The 26,665-nt window shown below is 34.4% G+C and overlaps 1 protein-coding gene across 50 annotated transcripts in view; it reads right to left on the minus strand.

Annotated features, from left to right (window-relative positions):
* Positions 1-26,665, minus strand: part of hspg2 (heparan sulfate proteoglycan 2) — a 186,116-nt gene that overhangs the window by 39,606 nt on the left and 119,845 nt on the right. For 31 of the 50 annotated variants that reach the window (XM_073939064.1, XM_073939062.1, XM_073939057.1 and 28 more), the window contains 16 exons: positions 25,937-26,029; positions 25,755-25,844; positions 25,429-25,659; positions 23,022-23,135; positions 21,698-21,825; positions 21,535-21,621; positions 21,390-21,442; positions 19,735-19,899; positions 18,653-18,763; positions 18,443-18,543; positions 16,254-16,434; positions 9,923-9,982; positions 6,680-6,802; positions 4,441-4,593; positions 4,199-4,353; positions 3,983-4,060 (listed from right to left, as the gene is read on the minus strand). In XM_073939064.1, coding sequence (XP_073795165.1) covers positions 3,983-4,060; positions 4,199-4,353; positions 4,441-4,593; positions 6,680-6,802; positions 9,923-9,982; positions 16,254-16,434; positions 18,443-18,543; positions 18,653-18,763; positions 19,735-19,899; positions 21,390-21,442; positions 21,535-21,621; positions 21,698-21,825; positions 23,022-23,135; positions 25,429-25,659; positions 25,755-25,844; positions 25,937-26,029 — 1,923 coding nt within the window. The remainder of the gene's footprint in view (positions 1-3,982; positions 4,061-4,198; positions 4,354-4,440; positions 4,594-6,679; positions 6,803-9,922; positions 9,983-16,253; positions 16,435-18,442; positions 18,544-18,652; positions 18,764-19,734; positions 19,900-21,389; positions 21,443-21,534; positions 21,622-21,697; positions 21,826-23,021; positions 23,136-25,428; positions 25,660-25,754; positions 25,845-25,936; positions 26,030-26,665) is intronic. The other 19 variants (XM_073939066.1, XM_073939069.1, XM_073939060.1 and 16 more) reach the window with 3 other exon arrangements.

Raw genomic sequence — 26,665 nt, forward strand, 5'->3', positions numbered from 1 at the left:
AGTTCTAAGTTATTTGTGTATGCCTCATAACATATCGTTATTAATCATTGGTGTTACATTTATGGTGCTACAGGTCTATATTTACATATGATTAACCTGCAGTAACCAGTAATTGATTAATGGTGTTGATGAAGCTTGATTATTTCACACGACGAGACAAATAGTGACAGTGGACAGTTAAAGCTGCTAGTGGCTACACAGCGTCTCTAAATTCTACATCTACAGACATCCAAATCAAAGGCAAAAACAGAATTACACTTTATCACTAAGAATTGGTATATTCCTCTAGATTTCTCAATGTCTCCACTAAAGTAACTCTAAAAAATTGTGACATCTGCAGTGTAAACTCAGAAAAACACACAACAGTATTCAGAGGGGAGCGGGTGATATTTTTTTATCCAGGAGCAAAGCCGCTTAAATCTGATCTAGTGAAGTGTGGCGGCAGTAGAGCTGCGATGGCATAGGCTTGGTTGAATGAGTGTCTGAAACCATTCACAAATTTTCAAAGCGGCCCGACTGCTAGAGCACACAGAATTTCTGCATGGTCGCACGGCGGACCTGAACACACCCTGGGAAAAGCTGACACAATGCAGCGATGCTCTCAGGCAGAACAAACCAGTCCACAAAGACACAAGGTACGCAAGACACCAAAGCCCTCCAGTGGCATGGGACGGGTCATCCGTGTCTCATATCTGGAATAACCCGAATCCAACAGGGCAAAAAAAACATGTACAGTACAGTGGGGTTCAAATGGATGGCAAATTGCTTTTGTTTGGCCTTCTACTTTGCCTTTTCTCATTTAAACACACTTATATGATTATCATATCATTATCATAACCAGGGTGCAATTTATACATTGACGATCAGGGGAATCAAAACATTCTGTAATATATAAGTTTGTGTAATGCTTCAGTGAATCAAATTTGTGTAATTATTTAATATATTTAGTGGGTTATTTAGTGCAGTGGTTCTCAAATGTTTTTCATCAAGTACCACCTCAGAAAAAAATTGTCTCTCCAAGTACCACCAAAATGAGCAGTATTGAAATACAGTGAGTAGCGCAGTAGGCCCAGTAAAGCAGCTACAACTCTGCACAGTTAAAAAATGTGGCAGATTACATCAGAAGCATAGGCTATATGTCATGTATGAAATAATATATACATCATTTTTTGATCATTTTTGAAATGTATGTAGCATGTACATGACATATTTCATTCCTCCGCGTTCCACTAGAAGGAAGCCTGCGTATCACAGTTTGAGAACCACTGATTTAGTGTATTCTAACCTACAGTATGGTCTGATTAACTCTTTCAGATTACTGTCGGTCAAACAATACTCTGTGTTTAATTTGACTTTACTTTCAGGATATATCTAGAAACAAACACCCATTTTACAAGAAAAGTGTCTTGTAAACACTTATGAACTGCACTGGAGCTCTAGATCTGCCAGTTTCAGACCGTTGAACAAATTTTTTCTTGCATAGACTGGTGCGATTAACAATGGTATGGACCATTATAGGTGTACTCAATTGTGTTTATATTACCACCCCTCATACATGTTGTTTTGACGTCCTTCAAGCATTAATAAGGGGGGTCAATACCCCTAACCCCCCCGTATTTCACACCCTGATCATAACAAAATATATTTATTATCATAAGTTACGTTCAAATTAACACTAGATAGAAAACACTAAATTTTGCTTTGATTACAGTTTTTCTTAGTGGCTTTGGTGCATTTCTCACAACATTATTAACATTTGCACGACAGTTAATGCATTTCTCAAAACAATTAGTCATTTGTGGACATCATAGTAGCAGTTTCTCAATCCTTTAAACAAATTGCAAATGCTTTTGTAGATGCATCAATTGCTTTCATACAACTCTCTGCTATTTATAACATTATCATTTGCTTATGTCATGTCAGTCAAAATTAACTAAACTTGTGAATGCTGAATAGTCATTACATATAAAACTACGTCCTCATTTAATTACTTGAGTCATTACATACAAAAATGTTGAACTAGTTGTCAAAATCTGTCCAGCAAATTTTATGATTTTTTTTAAACCTTTATTCCTGAAAATATCTTCTGAATTGAACAATTTCATGAATGATTTACAGGCCTATGTATGTTGTAGGTTCAGCTCCAATATGTTCTGCAATATTGTTTACAGTTGTGCACAGCTCTAGCCAAAATAAGTTTATTATTGTTGTAAATAAGGGTACTTTTACTCTTTTGCACAATGATGTGAATTAATTAGAATTGTGAAGAGCAAATGCAGTAAACATGTGAAATATACATATCCAGTGTCTTGTACTCTGATACCTCACTAAATGCAGTGATTTCTAACTTTACTGTAGTTTTCAAATGGCTGTGAAAACAGTATATAGTGCTGTCTTGAACAATGTCAGGAAGTGCCACCAAAATCTGACTTTTTTGCATTGTAAAAAAATGTCAAACTGTCATAATAAATACATGACAAAGCCATTTGACTATCTTGTTCATAAACAATGATGTCAGGACTTTTCATCTTGATGACACTGACGCTTTCATTGACATCAATACTTGCTTTTGAGGAATAAGCTCTTCATTTTGAGCAAGTGACATGCTTTTGCAGGTTATCAACTAGGTTTTGCAGTTTGTACAAATTGTTTTGAGTAATGCATTAACTGTTGAGCAATTGTGAATAGTTTTGTGAGAAATGCACCAAAGCCACTGAGAAAAACTATTTAAAAAAATGACAGAATGATAGAACGATAGATAAATAGAATGACAGCTAGAACAATAGAAAGATAAATAGAATGATAGACAGATAAAATGATAAATAGAATTATAGATAGAACGAAAGATAGGATGATAGACAGAATGATAAAATAGAAAAACAGAAAGAATGATAGATAGAAAAATAAATAGATAGAATGATAGATCGAACAATAGACAGACAAACAGACAGCCAGACAGACAGCCAGACAGACAGCCAGACAGACAGCCAGACAGCCAGCCAGCCAGCCAGCCAGCCAGCCAGCCAGCCAGACAGACAGACAGACAGACAGACAGACAGACAGACAGACAGACAGACAGACAGACAGACAGACAGACAGACAGACAGACAGATAGATAGATAGATAGATAGATAGATAGATAGATAGATAGATAGATAGATAGATCGATTTGCTATTCAGGGTGATAGCGAAGGGATGCCATACATTTTGTTAGGTTTTCGTGTGATTGCTATGGTGGCGGTAGGGTATTTGGGGTAATAACTATTATTACTTGTTTGTCAGTTAATTATAAGATTATAGCTATTCAGTTGCTAGGTATCCGGGGTGGTTGCTAAGAGGTTGGCATTTGGTTTGATAGGGTACACTAGGATGATGCTATTCAGTAGCTAGGGAATTTAAAGTTTGATAAGGTCTTTGTATGTGGTTTGCTAGGGTTTTGGTTTTCAGTAGAAAAGGTATTTGGATCATTTTTAGAGTGTTGCTAGGGGGTTCTGTGTGGTTGTTAGGGTGTGGGTTTTTAATTGCTTGAGTGTTTGGTGTGGTCACTTGGGTGTAAAAATAGAGTACATCAGCTGTGTTAAGCCAACAAGATTTTCAGAATTTCAGTATTTGGTTTTCTTCAGGAACAGCAGTACTTTTACTTTGACTTTTCCAAGCGTTTCCAAATTCTTTATTTTAGATTTAAATTGAATTTTGAATTCTGAACCAACACCGTGTTTTGCACCACACTGTACAGTACATAAACTTTGAAAACTACAACCAGCACACTTATTTACCTGTGCAAACTTTAACTCTGCATACTAAACACAGTGCTCAAGTTAGCTTAGTTGCTACAAAGTATTGTTGTGCTAAAAATCTAATGGATGTCACATGAATGATTAAATGAATCATGCATTTAGTTGACATAGATTTGGGTGAGGGTGAGTGAAGCGTGACAGGTGGGATGGGACGCGTGAGACAGACATCAGACAAATGGACAGACCTGTAGCTCCTCAATACGTCTCTGTAACACATCGAGACTGTTGCTTTTAAACTGATGGAAACCGTGAGAAGGAATTGCCTGAACAAACACCAAGACACGGGATGAAACAGTGAGAAAAACTCCAAAAACAAGGCATAACATTACCAATGGAACAACCCTTTAAAAGCCTGGTTGAGTAAAAGGACAAACGACAACAGAAAAATACTGGTTTCTTACCTGTGGTGGCAGTGAACCACCTCTCTTATTCCATTTTAGTGAAGGGGTGGGACTACCAATGGCCCTGCAGTACAACCGTAAAGTCTCACCCTCATAAATTTCCACCCGCTGAGGGCTCACTTGTACGTGGGGCAGACCATTAGGTTGACCTGTGCCTGAAACATCAGTAAAAAAGCAAAGCAGAACTTACTCGACGGGTTCAAGAGCTTGTTGCATGTGAAATCTGGAAATCTTCTATATACTTTGAACGTGGAGAACTCCTCGGGCTGTGTGCTCGCCGTGTGTGTTCAGCGCCTTGCAGATGTACTCGCCCTCATCCGAGCGATCCACAGATGAGATTGTCAGCTGACCGTTACGAATGACGGCTTTTGAGCTGATTCGCTTGCCAGAACCTCCTGAAAAACCACATATTTTAAGAAAATTATCAAGAAATCATTTGAAATGATGCAAAGCAACAAATTATAGCTGCAAGTAGCAATAAAGGGTCCACAGTCTGCAGAAGCATCAGACTACAGTGCCTATAAAGTCATATTTAAAGACAATTGTACACTATTTTAAACAAAGAGGCTGCAAACGTATAAATACAATAAGTTACATCATGACAATTGTTTATTACTTTTGTGTGAAGTGACTATGACTACAATTACATGGACATCAGTGATTTAATTATTTTCCTAAATCTGAATAAGACAATAATATGATTAAGGTGTTTACATAAGTTGCTTTTCGAGGGATCCTGTTTTTTTATGTTATAGCACATAATTAGATCAACGTCACTGCGTCACAACACTATGCACATTTCCTCCAGAGTTTCATGTAATTTAAGGTCTTTCATTTCTAATTTATCTACTTTAACTGCAGTTTGGCACTTTCACTTTCATACTCCACATGTTGTAATTCGATTTTTGTTTGGTTTGATTATGACCTTAATCTGATTAAATTAATCAAAAATCGTTGTTTACCTTGTAGACTCAAGCCTGATTTATACTTCTGCGTTGAGTGATCAGCGTGACCCACAGCCGTGCATTTATACTTCTACACGCTGTTTGTGTTGCTCTGCAATAACTCTTGCGAAACGCTAGCTGGTAGTAGGTTATATTATATTCCTCTGTATAGTTTCTTTACTGGTGTTTTGTTTTTTCTGAACACTACCTTAATGTACAAGCAGCTCAAACTCGCGCATTTTGAGGCGGGACCCAGTGGACATGCAACTTTATTTGTAAGGCAAACACAAAACAAAACTTTTCATCTGGAGCTCCTTCACAAGGCTCGACACTTGTAAACACTTGCTCCTACGGGTTCTTCCACACTCGCCATCACTACCAAGCCGACCAATCACAGAATTTGGACAACGCGTCAATGCGACATGCAGTTACATTTTTTGAGAGGTGCGCATCAGTGTCGCCCACGACAAGGGCTATGCCACCAAATGAAGGCTGCGCCGGAGCATACACGTGTCCTTGTATTGTCTTAATCGCATTAAAATTAAGATTATTAGTGCCCATGTAAACGTACTTAATGATACTAAGATGCAGTTAAGCATCATGTCATTAAAACTAATATTATATTATTGTTAAATTTAAATTCTACGACAAATTTTTGAAAAAAACAAACCATTTAATTTTAGACCACAAGATAGCATTGTCCTTCTTCAGGGCTTGCCTACAAAGACACATGACAAATTTTATATCAAAATGCTAATGTGCACATAAATAACATTATTATAGCAATTTAAAATGGCCAATGCACAAAATGGCTGAACTGTGAAAATGTTACATTGTGCAACTCTGTATACTATAAAAGTGTATTTCTGCTAACTGTGACTTTTAATTTGAACAATTTACTCGCATTTAAACAATTTACTCGTTTGGATGTTGATTTTTCTCCAAATAGAAAGATATGGACTAAATTCCTGACTCTGTATCACAACTGAGTCTTTTTTAGATCAAAATTGGACTTCACAACTTGGAAATGGAAAAGTTATCACAATTCTGAAGAAATAAGTAAGAAATGTGGATTTATATCTGCCAATCCCAATGATTTTTCTCATAATTGTGGCCCTTTTTAAAATTACAAGTACATATCTCGCAATTCTGTTTTAACAAGGGAGTTTGCATCACACAAGGATGAGAAACTAATCCTAAATAGCAACTTTAAATCAATATTGTGAGATAAAAAGCCACGTATACCTTTTAACTTGATGCTTTTTTCATAGTATAATGCTCTGACCTGCTTTTTACATATCTCCTGACCACCAAGTAGCACTTTGGCAACAAGTTTTGGTCTGAATGATGTGTTGGGAGATATAGCCATTTTGACAAACTCTACCGCCAGTTAATTGAGCAATTATTTTAGAATGGCTTGACATTAAAAATGTAATTGTTTCTAACCCTCAAGGTTCAGATGTTATTAGCACAAGTGAGTGCAACTTTAGGCAGTTGGCGGCGCTATATATGTTTTGTCAACACAGAAATGTCTCACCTATCCATTCCACAGCAGGTGTGGGGTTTCCAGTGACTGTGCAGCGGAACTGTGCAACATCGCCCTCCTTGACCGTCTGCACAGGTGGACTTAATGTGGCCACTGGCTGAACCCCTTCAGCAGCTACAGTGAGGCAGAAAACAGTTAATCACAGACACAAGTAGAGCTCTCCAAACTCAAGTACCGCTCATTACTGATAGTTCCCATCGAGAACAGACCTTACCCACTCGAGATGATAAAAGAGGCCAAGTACATTTTCAGCAAAATGAATTTTCAATGAATTGGTCTAAAAATGGTTTGGAATGTCATGCCAATTAATTTAAGCTTTTTTTTTTAATCCTCTAGTGAAAAAGTAAATTGTGGAAAACTTAGAAGAGAGGAAAGAGTTTTACGTTTGGGAAAGATCTGTTTGTGAGAGTGTTGATGAAGTGATAGTGGTGTGGCGGTGTGTCTGGCTGCCAGAGCTGATGGTCAAGTCATGTCTCTTGGCAGCCAGCTTGAGGAGATGAGAAGTGGCAGATGGGGTTTGGCAGGACGAGGCCTTTGCTGCTGTCTGTGCCAACTTGGCTGTATGCCAAGCCCCCGATCTACAGGGATTCCAGGGCAACAGTCAAAGAAAGCTTTCTTTCACCAACTAGGCTGGACTACTGGTCTGTGTAAGCTCCGCGTTAAGCTCCGGTCTGCTTCACAGTGACTGAACAGTGCTCATTTAGTTGCCTTGGCATTTAAAGCGCTGATATTTTCATAAAGCATTCACGAATGGATTAGATATTTTGGTCTATATCTTTTATTCTACATATTTTAAGATCTGTCTAACCAGTTGCACTGTCCACACATCTACACATTCACCCATTCTGTGTCTACATATCCATCCATCTATCCATGTATCTACAGTACCATCGGTAACACTTTATTTTGATGGTCATTTTTGAGTATAAATAGATCGTCTGCTTAATGTGTTGATACTGTACCTTCAACAGACATTTAATTGACTAAAAGAAACTTTGCAAGTACATGTCAACTTACACTAACATTAATCCTAACCCCAACCTAACAGCCTACTTATATAATCTAATGAGAATTAGTTGGCATGTAGATGAAATGCAACTTAAATTCAACAAATGAACCATCAAAATAGTGCAACCGTAACATCTAACAATATACCCACTCCCTAAACACAATCAAATAATCTAACCACCATCTATCAGTCTACATTACCAGGCCAGACAGAATATGTGACTTCAGAGTCAGAAACTTTTATTTGCCGTTATTTGTGCAGATTTAAAAATAAATAAATACATTTCGATAATTTTATGCGGAATGATTTTGAGTGTATAAGAACTAAAAACTTAACAACCAACCCAATCTGTCTACCCAGCATCTATCTACCACCTAACAATCTGTCTACCTATTAATGGGGACCCATTGTGCAAAAACACTTTTCTAAGGTGTCACTAAGGTTTTCTAAGGTTCACTTTTCAGTTTAAACAATTTTGTGGCAACAGTGTCTAAATTTAGCTAAATTTACCTCTAATGGGAACAATTAATGAATTTTATTTTTTATAATCCCGCTTAATAAAAACAGGGGTAAAGCCCCTCCCATTAGTGATGATCTCTCCTCATTAGCATAAACAGACCTGGGTGAGAAGCAGTCATCCGCCATTAGAGTTTTAAGGGGCACTCACACTATGCTTTCCGAACCGTGCCCATTTCCTGGATCGTTTGAGAAGTGTGAGTGCTCTGAATCAGGCTCAGGGGCGGTCTTGTTGGCCAGCCCTGGCATTGTTGGAAGAGGTGTGCCAAAGCGCGGTTCACTTAAGCTCAGGCAAGGTAAGCTTGTAGAGTGCATAGTGTGCTTGAGCCCGAAAGTGAAGACGAGACATGATTTTTAAGGGACTGTTTCATATGGATTTATTAATCATTCTTACGGTTTAATGAACACAAACTGTCGTAGACTATTTAAAGGCGCAAATCCCTCACTGCAAGACAATTGCGCCTTTAGCAAACCTCCTAATTCCGGCGAAATATTTGACTGTGTGTCATTGCATCCAAAAAGACTAAAACAATATAACTAAAGAAATCCCCACTGTGCTGAGCGAGAGCGCTTCTTAAACTGAACAGCGCATCACCAATGACGTAAGCGTGCCCAGGCTCGAATGCAATGTGAGTGTGGGCCATCGGGGGAGACTGGAGGGGGGACAAGCATTCTTTGGTTCTTCTTCCTCTTTTGTAAAGATCATTTAAATTAAAGCGAGTCAAGTAAAATTACAAAATGTGTATAAAAATCCTTAAAGGGGAACATATAAAAAGAAAATTGTGTGGTATTTTGAGCTGAAACTTCCCAAACACACTCTATAGACATTAGAGACTTATTTTACTTCTGGCATAACAGGTCCCCTTTAACATCTACCCATATATTCAGCCACATTTTTAAATTATGGATCTATCCACCCATTCACTCACATATCATGGTAATAAGTACACATCAATTAAAAAAAATCTACATCTACTCAATCATCACATTTACTTACCTGTACTCTATGTATCTAATCTAGCCATGTGATCATATATCCTGTCTACCAAACATCTATTCCTCCACCAATCCTCACACCAAGATTTAGTGCACTGGAAATGTACTGTATGCATGGCCATAATAAAAATCTTGAACAAACAATGGATGCTATTTGTCATCGGATATATACCAGTCAACATTTTCTTGCATATTTAAAAAGCATGATACTGGGCTGATGGAATATGTGGGAGACCCCTCTCTGTTAGTAACAAGTGTGAAGTGACATTTAACAGCATGCATCTTATAAAGCAACAGATAAAACTAATTAACCTTGCCAATCTGATATTAAATACATATTTTGATCAAAGAAATCTCTAATGTTTTTACTATTCATTTAAGTATCATAAGACACACTTAAACAACAGAGAAAAGTCCCCATGTGTGCAAGCATGCAGCTTCCCTGTCTCAATGGACCAGTATGAGCCATGAAAGCTTAGCCAGATCAAGGAATGCTTTTATGTACAACTCAACAGCACATACTGTACATACAAAGTGGTCATTAACAGATTTAACATAACTATTGTAATGTAAGCTGTGGTTGCAGAAATATACCATATTAAGACTATGCTTTAAGTTTGGTTGTACTTGAGCATTACTCGAGATGGCAAAAGCATGCAATGTGAAGGTTGCATGCATGAAAGAAACGGGTCCTTCCAGGCATGTGCACTTACGCTTTCTATGTCCTTCAAACATCTCATAGGCTGTGTAAAACATCTGTGATTGAGAAGCCTCTGTGAATGATGGACAGGCAGATACTGTCAAGCGAGTTTCCAGAAGGTTCTGTGAGAGTGGCGAGCTGCTGCCCCAAGCATTTCAATGCGATTTAAAGCAAAAGCCACTTAATAACTCAAGAGACTTCAGGGTTTTGAGCTCCAGAATGTGTGCAACATCCAGCATTTCATGTTTTATTATTTTGTGTTGTACGCTGGATATGAAAAAACCCTTTGATGCAACCCAGGCTCATTGTTAGCATGTACTTAGCCAATATTTTTGTAAAACTGAAAATGTTGCTCGGAAAACAATTTGTTGCCAGTTTCAGGTGACAAGTCCACTAGAGGGCACCGTTCATTTTATTGTAAATCAGAACTACATTGCTTAGGGTACGTTTTGTTGTACGTTTCAGGCATATGTCACCCTAAACCAACCAACAGTGTTTTCAAAACCAAATTTAAAAGAAAAAGTGCATTGTGACCACGCAGTTTTACCTTGATTTTACATTGCTTTTATCTCTTTAGTTGAACCACACTATACTGGACTCAAACCAAAGTGCTTTGCATCACAAAAACATCACTACAAAATGAGCAAAGTAAACACACCAGAAAGCTGTCTATATGTTGATTAATAGATCAGGCAAATGTATTTGATTACACATCATAAACATCAAGTTGTTTTGTATTATTTATTTTGTCTGCATTTAAACAATTGATGTTTTATCCCTGAATCATCCGTATCAAAAAGGATTATAAAAAAGTTCTTAGCATCATGCTGCATGTAGCATTCATTTTACAAAAGAACTGCAATTAAACATGTATTTAAGTTCGTTTTTTTAGTTTCACAAAAATGTAGGCTGTGTAAAATGTAAAAACAAATGTAAGCACAGATTTCCAATGAGCCTGCGTTGCTTTAATTACTTTGTTACAAAATACCTTCATCCTCACCCATTAGAGTGTATGGATAAAATTCAATAAGTTCACATGGAAGTTAATCAAATGTCTCTCTGATTATCTGAGGTTCATACTAATGTAAATACAGTACACCAGTATGTCAAAACACTTTTAAATAAAAATGAAGCTTACCCTAGAATGAAAATGATCATTCCAGGCTTGTTCTACTTTGTAACATAGATAAAGACATTTAAAATAAATCTAAAAGATTCCCTACTCTCAAAAGAATGGAATCACCCATATTTTGAAACCCCATAAAGAGTTTTAAAATTAACAATAAATCCACATTATTTAAATGGTGTGATCGAAGTCTTCCAAACACACTAGATGAATATATTATTTAATTGAGACTTTTACAATTTTAAGCATTTAAAATTGGCCAAGAAAGATCAAGCATAATTGCTTGGCACATGAGAACCAATAAGGAACACTTGGTCACATGGCACATTTGACCTTCTGGAAAAAAAAAGTGAGGTACTTTTACATGTCAGAGTGGTAAGCATATTAGTACACACCTTACAAATCGATCTTTTAAATTCATATTTTAAAGAGAAAGCTATACAATATTAAATTTGCTCATATACATTCTCTAACAAAATAACTTATGATAACGGTCCAAAAGTAAACCCAAAAGCACACCATTTATATGTTGTAGAAACATATTAAATACAAATTTAAAAAAGAGAAAAAACCGAGAAAAGCAAACAATTTTTTAAAATATGGCTGACATTTTGTCGTTTGTCATTTTTTTTGCTATATTTTGCTTAAATGTAATTGAATTGTCTATCAATTTCTAAATATGTTTAGTGACTAAAATATTATTGTAATAAATAAATCTGTTTAATAAATCTATTTTGTTTAAATGCACCAATACACTGCCTATATTCACTGAGAAATGGATAATTTTTTTTTAATTGGGTGTACTCAATTATGCTGAGCACTGTATTTATTTAATTTTATGTCTTTAAATGTTTTAACCTGTCAGTTTTAAAATACTTGGAGGAACAGAACTCTCACTTGTGTTCCAAAGTTGAACAAAAGCCTTATGGGTTACAGTATTGATGACAATTGTCATTTTAAGGTAAACTAACCCTCTTTAATGTCTCAAATATGCTAATTTTGTATATTTAATCTCGACTTAAACAGCATATGAAGCTTTTTAGTACAAGGAAGCTTCTCATTGGCTTTTTAGCAAGGAAAATGAAGTTCATCCCAATTACACCAGTATGCTCCAGTATCATTGATTTACAGCGCCTGTTATGCAAGATTACAGTCAATGAAGAGTTGCTGTAAAATGCCAAGCAATAGTTTGTCACAATGACAATCAAATAGGACATTTAGTTTCCAACTGAAAAATCAATGCACATTCAGAAGACATTAAAAAATAGGTGAAGTGTAAGTTAAGCGCACTGTGTAAATAAAAAAAAAAAAACAAAGACAGTGGAGAAAACAGCACTCAGGTGAAATCATGCAGCAGGTTAGTATCATAAACAACATGTAAAAGCTTTACCTTGGCATAAACATTCATATAGTATTTTCTTTGAATACAGCTTGTGATTGATAAATTGTGGATAGAGTTTCAGTTCCATTCCACAGACTGAACCTGTTATTCTTTTAATATTTTCACCATATTAAGAATTTGTACATACATTTCACAGCTTAGACAAATACAAAACAATGAGATCATTGTAAAAAAAAATCAGATTTTCAAGATACAGCACCATTTCAAAAATGTACAAAATTAAATATTGCTTTAATTAACAAAATAATTGAATATACACCTACATGCTTGATTAATAAAAATAAATCAAAGAAAAACAGTTATACAGCACCATTTTAGTTGTAAAACATACACAATGAATAAGAACAAAACATAAAAATATATATTTGCATGTTTGAAATTTCATACACACAACCTTAAAGCCTTAACATCCTTTCATTCGCAGTGTTTGTAAGTGTAAACCAAAGTTGTAGTTTTTTTTTTGCAATCAAAATAAATATGGTTACTAAAGTACATATCGCTGTTGGCCACAATTGAAAGCCATTATTTATGACATGTCTTTAACTACTAATACTAAAATGAGATATAACTCAAGAGCGTTGAACAGTACATAACCTAAGTAATATCTACTGTATATTTAAAATTCTGAAACATATCTTACAAACAAATCCCTGCCTAAACCAATGGCAATTCATAGGACGACCAAAAAAAAAAAGAAAATGTAATGGAAAATATGACACTCCTGGAAAAAGTGAACATTCAAACTACTGCACTATTAATAGCACCATTTTCAAATACAAAACTGAAAAACAGTTTCATTACAAAAGCAGAGGTGGAATCCCATCTTGGAGTCGGGAACAGGATTGTGCCTGCAGTCCTTTCGGCCGATGAGCTCCAGTTTCTACCATGACACCAGTGTATTTTATGACACCTCCCTACCTCATCACCCAACAAACACCACCTCAGGAGGGAAATGACAGCAAACATGCCCAGAAATGAAGACAACTCCTCCACTAGTGAGAAGACTGACACAGAACCGCCACCATGATAACACCCAATTACACCAGCAGATGATTTCACTACGCATGAATTAGATGCATTTACAACTAAAGGTTAGTAAAATGACTAGGATTTATTCTGTGCAAAATGTACATTGATCTAGTTTTATGTAATGTAGCTCAAATTCAATTCAATGCAATCATTTGTGTATTTTGCAAAAGGTTTTATAAAGAAATAAACAAGCTCATTTTAACAATGACAGTAACAATAAAAGCAATATTGTGTAAATGATTAGTCAAATCAAACTGAGGTCAAATGTAGCATTCTTATACAGCTATAAAGCATTCATGAACTATTTGTTCAAAATATGTTGTGCTCATTTCTATTCGATTCCAACAAAAAATCATAAGCATTGCAAAATATATCAAATGTTTATTATAAATCGCTTCAGACTTCATCACTTCAGTTCTTTTAACTTTTGGTATATATTCAACCAAATGTGAATCATGGGAATAATATATGTGATGGATTGAAATTGGTTTGGATAAAATATATAATGATTGCAGGATTTGAATGGTGAAGTGTTTTCTTTGAATTGCAAATTTCTAAAAAAAAAAAAAAAAAAAAAAAAAAAAAAAAAAAAAGCTTTCATATTAACCCTACTCAAGCTTGATCATTACGTCTAGTGTAAAGATTTTACACTGACAACTAGAGAAGTCACTGAAGATGTTTGATTAAATCTGACGTCAGTCTTCATGGGAGTCTACTCTTTGATATGCGAGTCACATAACAAAATGAGCATCATGGGAATTTATTCGAAGTCCTAATTTAAGATGATTGAAACTTCTAATGGCAATGAATAAAAAAAAACGCTTCACAATCAAACTATAGCTAACGCTGTTGTGACGCATGATGCTGGTTGGTTTACTTTGATTACAAATTATAGATCCAAGTTTCATTTTTCTTATAAATCCTTCACAAGCCTGATCATTTTGTTGTAGGAAATGTGAAAAAAATATATACATGGCTTCAGTCTTCATGGGAGTCTATTTTTGATATGAGAGTCACATAAAAAAAATAAAAATAAAAAAAAAATCAAAGAAAACCAAAGTCTAAATTTCGAATGACAATGACTCAAAAATGCTTCAAAATCAAAATATAACTGAAACAGTTTGTGCTGAGAAACATCAAAAGATTTCTGATGCTGGTTGTTTTTTTCTTTAAATACAAATTGTATATTTAACTTTCTTTATATACCATTCACAAGCCTGATCATTTTGCCATAAAAATGTGAGAAAAAACTAATTTATGGCTTCAGGCTTCATAGAAGTCTGTTTTTGATACAGTATGTGAGTCGCATAACAAAACGAGCATCATAGGAATTTATTTAAAAGCCCTAAATTTAGAGGATTGAAAGCAAAGTCTATTTTTCTAATGGCAATGACTCAAAAATGCTTCAAAATCAAATTACGGCTGAAGCAGTTTGTGTTGAGAAACATCAAATGATTTCACATGTTGGTTGGTATTTTTTTTTTCATTACAAAATTTTCCATCCAAGTTTAACTTTTATTATTAACTATTTAGTTGTCTGATCATTTTGCCATAGAAAATTTGAGAAAAACTAATATATGGCGTCAGTCTTCTTGAGAGTCTGTTCATTGATATGAGAGTCATATCACAAAACAAGCATCATAGGAATTTATTCAAACGCCTAAATTTAGAGGATTGAAAGGAAAGTCTAAATTTCTAATGGCATCTAATTTCTAATTTTAAATGGCAATGATACAAAAATGCTTCAAAATCAAATTATAGTTGAAACATTTTCTGTTGAGAAAAAAAATGATTGCAGATGCTGGCTTTTATTTTCTTTGATTACAAAATTGTATATCTCACTTTTTTATAAACCATTTACAAGCCTGATCATTTTGGCATTAAAAAATGTGGAGATAAAAAAAATATATATGGCATCAGTCTTCATGGAAGTCTGTTTTTTGATATGTGAGTCACATAACAAAATGAGCATCATGGGAATTAAGTCCTAAATTAAGAGGATTGAAAAGCAAAGTCTAAATTTCTAATGGCAATGACTCAAAATTGCTTCAAATAGAAATTATTGCTGAAACAGTTTGTGTTGTGAAACATCAAATGATTTCAGATGCTGGCTGGTATTTTCTTTGATTATAAAATTAAATATCCAAGATTTACTTTCATTATTAATCGTTCACAACCCTGATCATTTTGCCATAGAATATGTGACGAAAAACTAATATAAGGCGTCAGTCTTCACAGGAGTCTGTTTTATACACCGCTGGTGTTGTTTTTGCATTGATTAAGATCATTGAAAATTAGTCTAATTTCCAACATAAATAACCCCAACATTTTGAAATCATAACCTGTAATACTATTTGTTAACATAGGAAAAAACAAATGATCACAAATTTGTTTTAAGACAATAAAATAAATGAATTTCAGGTGCTGGATTGGAAGTTTGATTACAAAATAATTTCACTTTTTCTATGAACCATTCACAAGCTGTATCACACTGACGTAAAGATTTTACACTGGCAACATGAGTAGCCATTCAGTTAACCGTAAGCGTTACAAAAACATCTCAGCAAATAATCAAAAAGCTTTTTTTTTTTTGATTAACGCAATAATTTAAACAAAAAGCAAGATTAGCCATGCTGTTTGTCCATAACATAGAGCAAAATTTTGTGCGCACACACAAAAAAAAACAGGACAAAGGAGAAAAGCAGAAAGTCATGCAGCAAGATAACAAAAAAAGACAGAAGAACTAAAAGGCAGGGAGGTTTAGAGGATGTGGTGCCAGTCACAAACCTGGGACATAGAGGACAGCGCTGCCCTCGTCCATGCCCAACATATTGGAGCCTGTGCAAACATAGATGCCTGCATCCTCCGGCTGCACGTTCTGAATGGTCAGGATGCCATTGAAATCCATGGCTCGGTTGGGCAGCTTGCCGTTGCCTTTGCGGGTCCAAACCAGGGTGTAAGCTGGCAGCTACGAAAGACAAGCACATGTCCCAAAATAACTCCAATTACAGTCTTTCAGACTCGCAGCCTCTATATCTCAGTGTCCATCTAGTTTGAAAGTCAAGGAGGCTCAGACTATGTGCATGCGGATCAAGGTTATTATAGTTTAGCATTATTAAAGGAGTTTTTACTTCAATACTATTTGTAAATGTGTAGTACATTTTAGTTTAGTTCATTTCATTAATAGTTTTGTTAGTTTGAGTTTAGTTTTTATTTTGTGAACACAGCAAGTTTGGCAGCCAACTTCAGATGGTGGTTGTGATAACACACTCCAAGTTTGGTGTGAATACATCAATGCATTATGAAGCTAACACATGGCCATTAATAATAAATGCGCTGTATAAATACACATTACATACATACATTAATACACATTAAGTGAATTTTCGCAAACTCTTTGTTAAGTTTGATCGCAAGTTAATTAAAAACGGTTCATCTAATTAACTCAAATTCCATAACTTTTGGTCAGCATGGTCTGTCGATCATGTGATTCAATTTTGATGATAATTGGGCAAACAGCCTAGGCAAGTTTGCTTAAAATAGGCAAAAATTTGAAATAGTAAAAAAAATAATTCACAAAAAATGACATCATAGGGTGTTTGAATCGGCTTGAACCATAGCCCATTCGGTTCAAAAGTTATAAAGATAAACATAAGTGCAACTTTGGACAGGTTGTGGCGCTAAAGAGTTTGAGTTAGAGAGTCCAAACTTGTTGTGGTTAAAGATCAGATCATCCTTTATCAGTTAACCAAAGTTTGTGCAAATGCTGCAAATTGTTCATAGGGCTGCCATAGACTCCCAGAGCGAAAGAAGAACAAGAAGCCGGAAGAATAATAAGAACAGGATTTAATAGGTACCTAAGCACCTTCGGTGGTTGACCCCTAATAAAACAATTGTTTGAACAGACACAGAAGCCAAATTTATAGAAATGTAACAAATACGATTAAAAGGTTGTATGTTTATATAAGATGTTTTTGTGTATAATCATGCACTCGACTGCATGTGTTTCATCCACCGAATTGGCTCAATCACTGTCCCTTCACTCCACCAATAGCTAGTGTGTGGTAATCGCACTAGAGCCATTTTCCTGTTGCTGCCCTCGCATCATTCAAGTGGATGCTGCACACTGATGGTGGTGTGCAGAGACCCCCCTCATGATTGTGATGTACTTTGAGAGTTTAGCCATACACAATAAATGTGCAATATAAATACACATTACATTACTCTGTAAAAGTGCATATACAGGTGAATCTCTAATCAGCCGCAGATCAGATTTTCTCCCGTAAAATTAGTGCTTATGATATACGATTATAAACTATTATTTATTTTTGGTAATTCTATTTTTATTTTAGCTAGTTTTTCAGTGACTGTTGTTCAACCAATTAAAACAATACTGCCTACAATTATGTGTACACCTATTCATTGTACACATCGCTGTCAACACTGCCAATTTTACATTGTTCTGTTTTTTTGGGAGTATGCTGTTGTGTTTTGCACTGTCGTTGTATTAGCACTGTCTGTATTTTGCACTGTTGTTGTATTTGCACTGTCTGGAGCCAGCACCTGAGCTTTTCACTCATCACAGTACAAATGTTGCTGATGATGTGACGATAAAAGTGATTCAATTTGATTTTGATTCATTTAGGTTGTAGAATGCTCTGCCTCTGTATTAGATCTGTTTCATCCCTGTCTGGTTTTAAATCTAGGTTGAAAACTTACCTCTTTGATTTGGCATTTTATCAATGAAAACTGTCTGTTTTAGCTATAATTTTATATTTTTTTCTCTGTTGTGATTTGTACCGTGCAGCACATTGGTTATGTTCTATAAATAAAATTGACATTGACATTTATTGTGATTTTTTAAATGTTAGTTTATATTTTATTTATTATTTTATGTTTTCTTGACCAATAGTTTAATTTTTAATTGTAGTTTTCCTTTATTACAATAATCTTGAAGACCTGGATGACACTGATACCTTGCTCTTGGCTGTGCAGATGAAGCTCACTGTAGATCCAACTCTCACACTCTGAGCTTTGGGCTCTTCAATGAAGACTTCGATGGGCTTGGATGGTAGAGCTGGTGAGGGGAAAGTGGTATAACAATCAGGAAAGAAGACAGAGTTAAAGAGTAGAATATCGGGCATAGAGTGTGTGTGTGTTTATGGTAATAGTGGAAAATAGCTTACTTGCAACAACAATCTCGGCTTTGCTTCTGTTGGAGCTGCGCTGGTCTCGACAGGTGCAGATGTAAACTCCAGCATCATTAGACTGAATTCCAGGGAAATGCAGCTCCTCTCCTGAAGTCAAAAGATTTTTTATGATTATAAGGTCATGGACTGGTATTGTCATGCCACTACTAAATAAAAGGAAAGGATCAGTGTACTATGTTCTGAACAGAAATAAATCCTTTTGTTCAGCAAGATTACATTAAATTGATTAAATAGAAAAATTAATTATTAAATAATCAAAAAATAAATGAATGAATAAATCAATTTATTTTTAAAGAAATTACTTTCAGTACATTTTAGATATATACATTTTATGCACAATTTAATTTCAATTATAATTTTTATTAGTGAATAATTTTGTTATTGTTTATTATTTATTATATACAATTATTTAAATCACTATATATTAATTTATATTGTGCACAGATTATGAATTGATTTGTACAGATCCTGGACAATATTCTCACACTTTTTGCATATTTCTACTTTACATTTTTCTTGATTCATGTGATCTTATTTTATTTAATTTCTTATATTTATCAGCTCTTTATAACATTGAAATAGACATTTTTCATAATAGCATTCAGAAAATTCATTGTACATAAATAGACATATGACCATATAAAATTGTATCATTTACTACATTTATATATGTAATACTTTTTAAAATTAAAAATAATATTTTTTACATAATAAAATATAATTGTGTAAATTATTATAAATATTATTTTATAAATATGTAATAGTAATTATAATATACTTTAACATATGCATTATACTGTTTACATAGGATGCCATTTAATTAAATTATTATTAAAAACCTTTATTTCATTTATACGAGTGACTTGTTATTGGTTTATACAAGTTTATACGATTGGATTGTTATTGGTTAATCCTGTTTAAATATTTATATTTTACATTTTAGATTATACATTTCGATGAAATATGGTTGGCTTATTTTCTATATTTAATTACCGAGTACAGAGAGCCTGCATTGATATATCGTAACATGTTTCATGCTTTATTAATCTGGCCAGCACCTTGTCTGCGTCTCTCTGCTGAGCTGGAGATGGGCCGTCCATCTTCACGAGACCACTGGAAATAATGTGGAGGACTTCCAGACACCTGGCACCTAAGAGTGACGGGCAGACCCTGTGCCACCTGAACCCTTTCTGGATAAACCTTCACCACCAGAAAAGCAGCATCTGACAACATACAAACACACTTTATCACAGCCTGTCCGATAGAAACGCTAAATCACAATTTACATGTTTTTGTAGACACCTCATGAAATCAATGACAATGTCTTTTTTATTTCTGTGTTGATATATTACGAACAAAATAGAATGATTGTATTTTCTGACACTGCAGGCAAAATATACATCTGAATTGAGTGTTTTTTCATATAATCTCAAGGAAACATTCAAAATCCCCAATTAAGCATTTCTGTTGTAGCATTTATCAATTTGTGTCTGTAGATTTCATTTATATTACATATTTTTTAAAGGCTGTATATTTTATGTTATTTCTTCTTGAGCCATAAATTTCCACTTGTCTTTTTAATATCTGGTTACTGAAGGTTTGTACTTAGGGATATATGCACAGATAATATGCTTGATTATAAACAGCATATTAATTAAAAAAAAAATGGCTGTTACAATTAAATGTTTATGAATGTTTGCAGTCATATCTGGGGTGGTTCTCAGAATCCATGCTGTAAAAGACTATGCTTCTAATATGTGAAAAAAAAAAAAAAATCACATTTTGATCCTGACTTGTACTGGAAATATATGCAAATTACCACATATTAAATGAAATGCCTCATTTGTGCACTTAAAGATAACATATAAGAAAACTGATAAGTATATATATATAAGTAACTATTATTACTCAGTTTTTTACTCTTTGATCAAAGTTGGCATAAAACTATCCAACATGCACACCTATTCTTGGTTTGGAACAATTTTTAAAAACTTTTTTGATTCACTTCAAAACTAATGTATTCACCTGCAGTGTCTCGCCTTATATGAAAATTAACTGATATTTGCTAATATGCTTTCAAACGTATATTTAAATTTCTGCACAATAAGATGAATAAAAATGATATATATATATATATATATATATATATATATATATATATATATATATATATGTGTGTGTGTGTGTGTGTGTGTGTGTGTGTGTGTGTGTGTGTGTGTGTGTGTGTGTAAATCTGCGATCTCATGTTTAAAAGAGAAACCAATTTTTGTCAGCGTTTATTGATGGCTAATTGAATACATTGATAAGGATGTTGCACACTTCTTTTGTGCATGTGTGTGTGCGTGCATATGTGTGTGTGAGAGAAAAAAAGTTAGTGATTGATAGAACGTATTACCCTTTATTAACTAAGATTTAACAAGCTTTGAGATCAAGCCTATTGAGAGCTCGAGGCTTACAAGCAAATTCTTTTTGCGAATACTATCATGTTTTTGAATGTAAAACTATGCAGATGGCGCTATGTGGTGTGGCAGGAATATGGACAGTGTGCTGACTGCCTAAAATATGCGGGAAATCTCTGGCAATTGAAAATTTATTTTGCAAGCTCCCTAAAATTGAGACATTTTATTTGATTTTGCATTAAATTCAGCTATGGTGGAATTGCGAAATCCTCGAGGATCTGAATAAAAGTGATATAAATGAACAGATACAGTACCACTGCGACAGGGGACTCTTGCTTGTGGATTTCCGACATAACCAGGTGCACAGCTGTGAAGAAAGCAAAATCACATCAAATAATGGTGCTGTCACTAATAAAATCAAAGGCAAGAGTGTTTGAATGGAGTCGTAATGGTACACACCGCTCACAGTACTGGCCAAGGTATCCAGGCTGACAGGCGGTGCACTGGTATCCTCCATTCCCCAGACTTTCACAGGTACGAGAAAACCTACAAAAGACAAGACTATTAAAAATCTTGCTGAAAGCAAACGGTAAACACTGTTGCAGACTCGGGTGAGACTAACTGGTTTTCGGGGTCAGTGCCGGGACAGGCACATGGTTGACAGTCCTCTGGGGTCCCAGCGGTCGGGTCTCCAAAGAAGCCATCGACACACTGTTCACACAGCTCACCCTTGGTGTTGTGTTGACAGTTCTGATGGTCAAGAAGACATCATAGTATGGACTACTTTTATAAGGGTCATTTAATAATAATAATAATAATCATAATAATAGCAATAATAATAATAATAATCTTAATAATATTAATAATAATAACAATATACAAATTAGAAAATATTAGAATTAGAATGTCTTCTGTAGAAGACATTATTTTACATATTATTTACTCTAATAATTCACATAATTTCTTTTTATTAGACCATATTACGAAAAACTATAATATATAATATTTTCTAAGATCACTTAGGGTAAAATTAAATCTAGTTAAAATTAAAAATAGCTATTCAAAACATTCAGGCAAATGATATTTTATTTTTACATAGTAAGAACTATTTCTTATTGTATTATACAGTATATTACAAATGTACAGGTATAATACTGTCTTTGAAAGCGCGATATATTATTAATGAATTGATTTAAATTCTTCCTTGACGAACTGATTTTGTTAAAACATTTATAGATTTTTTTTATGGGCGAGTAAAAACAACATATATTTATTTGTGATGCAACTAGAGTGTATTTTTTAATATTAAAATTAGTCTTTTAATTTTTTTACAATTTGCTCAACACATTTTAAATGATACTTTTAGATTAAACCCAATAAAATTATTTTGTTAAATAATGTATTGACATACTTTAATTGTAATATTATAAAATTACTTTGTTATGCTAGTATTTTATTTTAATTTAAAAATAACTTATTACATTATTATTTTATTCTATTATGTTTTATACAAAAATCATTCAACTATTCAAGTTGACTAAAGATAATGATGCACTTTTATTCAAGTATTTAGAGAGCAAATAAAATCAAAGCTTTTTATGATGCAGTTTCTATTACAATTAATTTGTAAACAATATATGATAAAAATATAACATTTTATTAACTACATTGTTTCTTTTAAACGTTTAAATAAAGACAACTTATTTCTTTCATTTACATTTAACTTTAGATCATTTTAGAACTATTTACTTTAGATTATAAATCACTCAAAAATAATGATTATAGTTTATGAGTGACACATTATTATTTCTTTTATTAAATCATAATATAAAGAAATACATTTGGCACTATTCAAGTTAACTATAAAAGTAGAGCAGCACACTTTTTGTCCCAGAACTCTTTGATGCACTTGTAGAAAAGCACAGCATGCTGGAAAAGCTTCATACCGTGCAGATGCCAGTCTCTGGGTGACAGGTGTCTGAATGGCCGTTACATTCACACGGCTCACAGTGACCCAGGTACAGGCCTCCTCCTGTGCGAGTGTATCCAGAAGCACAGTCCTAAACAACATCAAGAGCAAAAATACAGACGTCTGCACAGAGTAACACTTTCACCAACACCACTGCATCCTAAAACGGATGGGCAGTTTTCTAAAATATTTTTCTATATTATATTTTCTATATAAAAAATGTAATATTTTATTATTGAAGCTAAAACCAATCAATATTTTCAATATTAGGTTCAATAAAAGAGATGCTATTTTTGTATTTTTTACAATTTATATTGAAATATAAAGTATGTTATATCAAATATATTCACAACAAGTGTATGCATTATATATGAAATTATTCCTTTTTTAGAAAACTAAAAATCTTTATGTAAAGTAGGCTGCCCCAAGGCTGCTAATCTTACAACTCCCCTAGAGCACAGTTACAGTTGAGTTTGACCATTTTTGAATCCATTCAGCCAATCTTTGGGTCAGGCAGGAGCACTTTTAGCTTAGTTTAGCTTAGCTTAGCATAGATGATTGAATCAGATTAGACCATTAGCATCTCACTCAAAACTGACCAAATAGTTTTGTTAATTTTCCTATTTAAATCGTCTGTAGTTAAATCATGTACTATGACCGAAAAATCTGAAGTTGCTATTTTCTATCTTGCTATTTATTACTTAGTTTCTTGTTTATTACACCGGAATGAGAGTAAAGTTCCTAGCCATATCGGTCTATGTTGAACCAAAATATCTAGTTCAGTTGTTTACATGAAGTAATTTTAATGGCAAAATCTCATTATAAATTAATTAGGCAACTAAATGTGAATGCAGTCAGTGATGACGCTTCTTTGAACCCCTTAGCTGTTACCGTAAAAGAGGTGGAACATTTTCAGAACATGTTTAAATCCTTTTTTGTCTAAACCTGAGGTTATTTATAATAAGCATACTTTATATCACCTACAATTTTCTAAAGTGAACTCAAAATGTGGGGTGACAGCTAAGGGGTTGAACACTATTCTCACTTCTATGTTATTTTGTAAATGAATGTCCAGTTAAGACTTCCTTAAAGGGGTGGTCCACAGTGTATTTATAAGGCTTGGTTGCGTTTATAAGCAAAGAAGCGTGTGCTCTTGCTCCTTTTGTAAAAAAATCATGTTATTTTCCCAATATCTTTGATTATATACAACTACTCTGCTAACATGAAAACGATTGTCATATTTCCTATTTTCTTAAAGGCCCGCCCTCAAGAGGCTCTGATTGGTCAGCTAACATAATGTGCTGTGATTCACAGATTGGCTCCATGTCACGCTCCTACATGCACAAGCGCTGTGTAAACAGTCCAGTCAGAGCAGCCATCAGCAGCGTTAGCTGCCTGAATCCGACAGAGAAATTAACAGCACACAGCTGAAAAATACTTACAGGTTGTGGATCACAATCCACAGCTTCATCAGTTGAATCCAGCACCAAACAGAGAGACTCTGAAAGCTATCCTTCGTCAAATGCTAGCTATATATTTTTTCTAATTCTTTGGAACATAATTAAAATTAAACTGTAAGCTCTTCTCTCTTTGTGTTGTGTCCTTTGAAAACCAAAATACAGAAACAGAACAAGCTCTGTGGAAATAGCAGCGTTTGGACAGCATTTTAGCTTTCTCTGCTATAACATAACAGTGCCTCTGGCCATGCCCCTTCGCTGTGCAGGGTGTGCGCGTGTGGTGAATGCGCATAAACAGAAGCCCCTTTCTATCCTGCAATCTTTGCTAAGCTAACTCTGTAAAAGCCAATGTCTCTCTTTACATTGAACTTTGAGCATATTACATTCAGAGATGTTGTTTATGTTCGCACAGCTACATTACGCATTAACTAAAGTTTCAAATATGATAGCATAGTGGAACACCCCTTTAAATCCATGAAAACCTGAAGTCTTCCTCTATGAGATCAGATGAATGTGTTCTCGGCTCGTTAAAGTATACTAACAAACATCTGCGCCAAACTGAAGTCATGAACACTTTTTTCATACCATAGATTAGTAATAATGTTTTAGTGTTTGTATTGTATATATACACGAATCCGCATTGTGGTGGTGCTGTTGTAGTAACTCCATTTTAAATCGGCATAGTTTGCACACTACATGATTGTTATTTTTGCTCAAAGTATCTTTAGACTTCAATTTAGTCAGCCAAATACGATTTCCACTGCTCGCTCCACAGCGCCACCTTACGTATATTATTATAACTGCAAGTTTTAGTTTGCACACTCACTATCTATAATGGGTTCCATTTAGCAAGTTCAACAGCGTTATCATTTTGCTAATTATTGCAGTTCAAATATTGACCCAATCCTGCACATCCCAAGTTCCTACCTGACAGGACAGCCCGCTGTACCCAGGAGGACACTGGCACTGCTCCACCTCCAAAGCCTGAGCCAGGCTGGTGTACTCAGGCACAGCCACATCCATGTGGACACCAGAAATACTGGACGAACGCATCTCTGTGTGATATGAGGCTCGAATCAAGATATCATCAAGGTCCGCCAGCACCATCATCAGGTGTTCCCTGGTCGCTGGCATGCCATCAGGACGCTGCCAGTGCTCCTATAGTGTTAACATTATGTCAAATGTTACACCAAACCTCAAATTCTACTTTGGTAGCAATGACATTTTGATGCACATTATGAATGAGTTCGCACCTCTCTGAAGACAATCTCAAAGTCCTGTGACTCCCGTGCACCGTGACCTCTTTGCCATATTTGCCGTGCCACCAGTGTGATGTCATTACCCTGTGGAAATATTATTTAACAGATAGTGGTTAAGAGTCTCATTCATGTCAAGACACACTGCAGATTGTTACAGATAAAAATGTGGTACTCACAATAATCTGAACATCAGCATCCTCTATTGGAGAACCACGAGGTCCAGGAACGTAGGAGATGGTGTACTTAAGCTTACCTCCATATGCTCCAACCTACATAAAAAGCAAAAACAGACCATTTGAAAACTCTCATTATCCTATTTTTTGTTACAAAAAGCACTGGTATAATATACAGTGGCAAATATGTTTTTTTTTTTTTTTTTGAGTATTAATACTCAAAATTAGGCCCACACGGAATCTGAGCGTGGAGAAATCTGCAGATTTTCAACCCATCAAGTCTATTTATTTGTTGTGTCTGAATGTGTGTAAATTTATATATTTATTTACTTTTTATATAAATTTCAGTAATATTACTGACAAACATGAATATGTTCATACTGTATGATTTATTTACAATACAGTTTGTAAAGTAATAATTACTGTCTTTTAGTAGTTATATGGTATATATATTATATGAGAGACTTGCTTTGTTTACCAAATAACTGGATCCTAAATCTGCCTAAACTGACACAAGCTATTTTTTTTTTTGCATTCATTACAGGATTAAATAAAATAAGTATAATAAATAAAATAAAAACGTTAACTAAATAGAATGTTTAATAATTTCTTTATAATAAAAATTAAATAAAGTATTTTGTAATGACCAATTTCAATAATTGTGTTGGTTTTTCTGCGGCTTCCATTTAATGTAAAAAATAGAAAAAAACTTTCTTTTTTACTTTAACTTAT

Source organism: Danio rerio, chromosome 23 (assembly GCF_049306965.1).
Source record: "Danio rerio strain Tuebingen ecotype United States chromosome 23, GRCz12tu, whole genome shotgun sequence".
NCBI classification, from domain to species: Eukaryota; Metazoa; Chordata; class Actinopteri; order Cypriniformes; family Danionidae; genus Danio; species Danio rerio.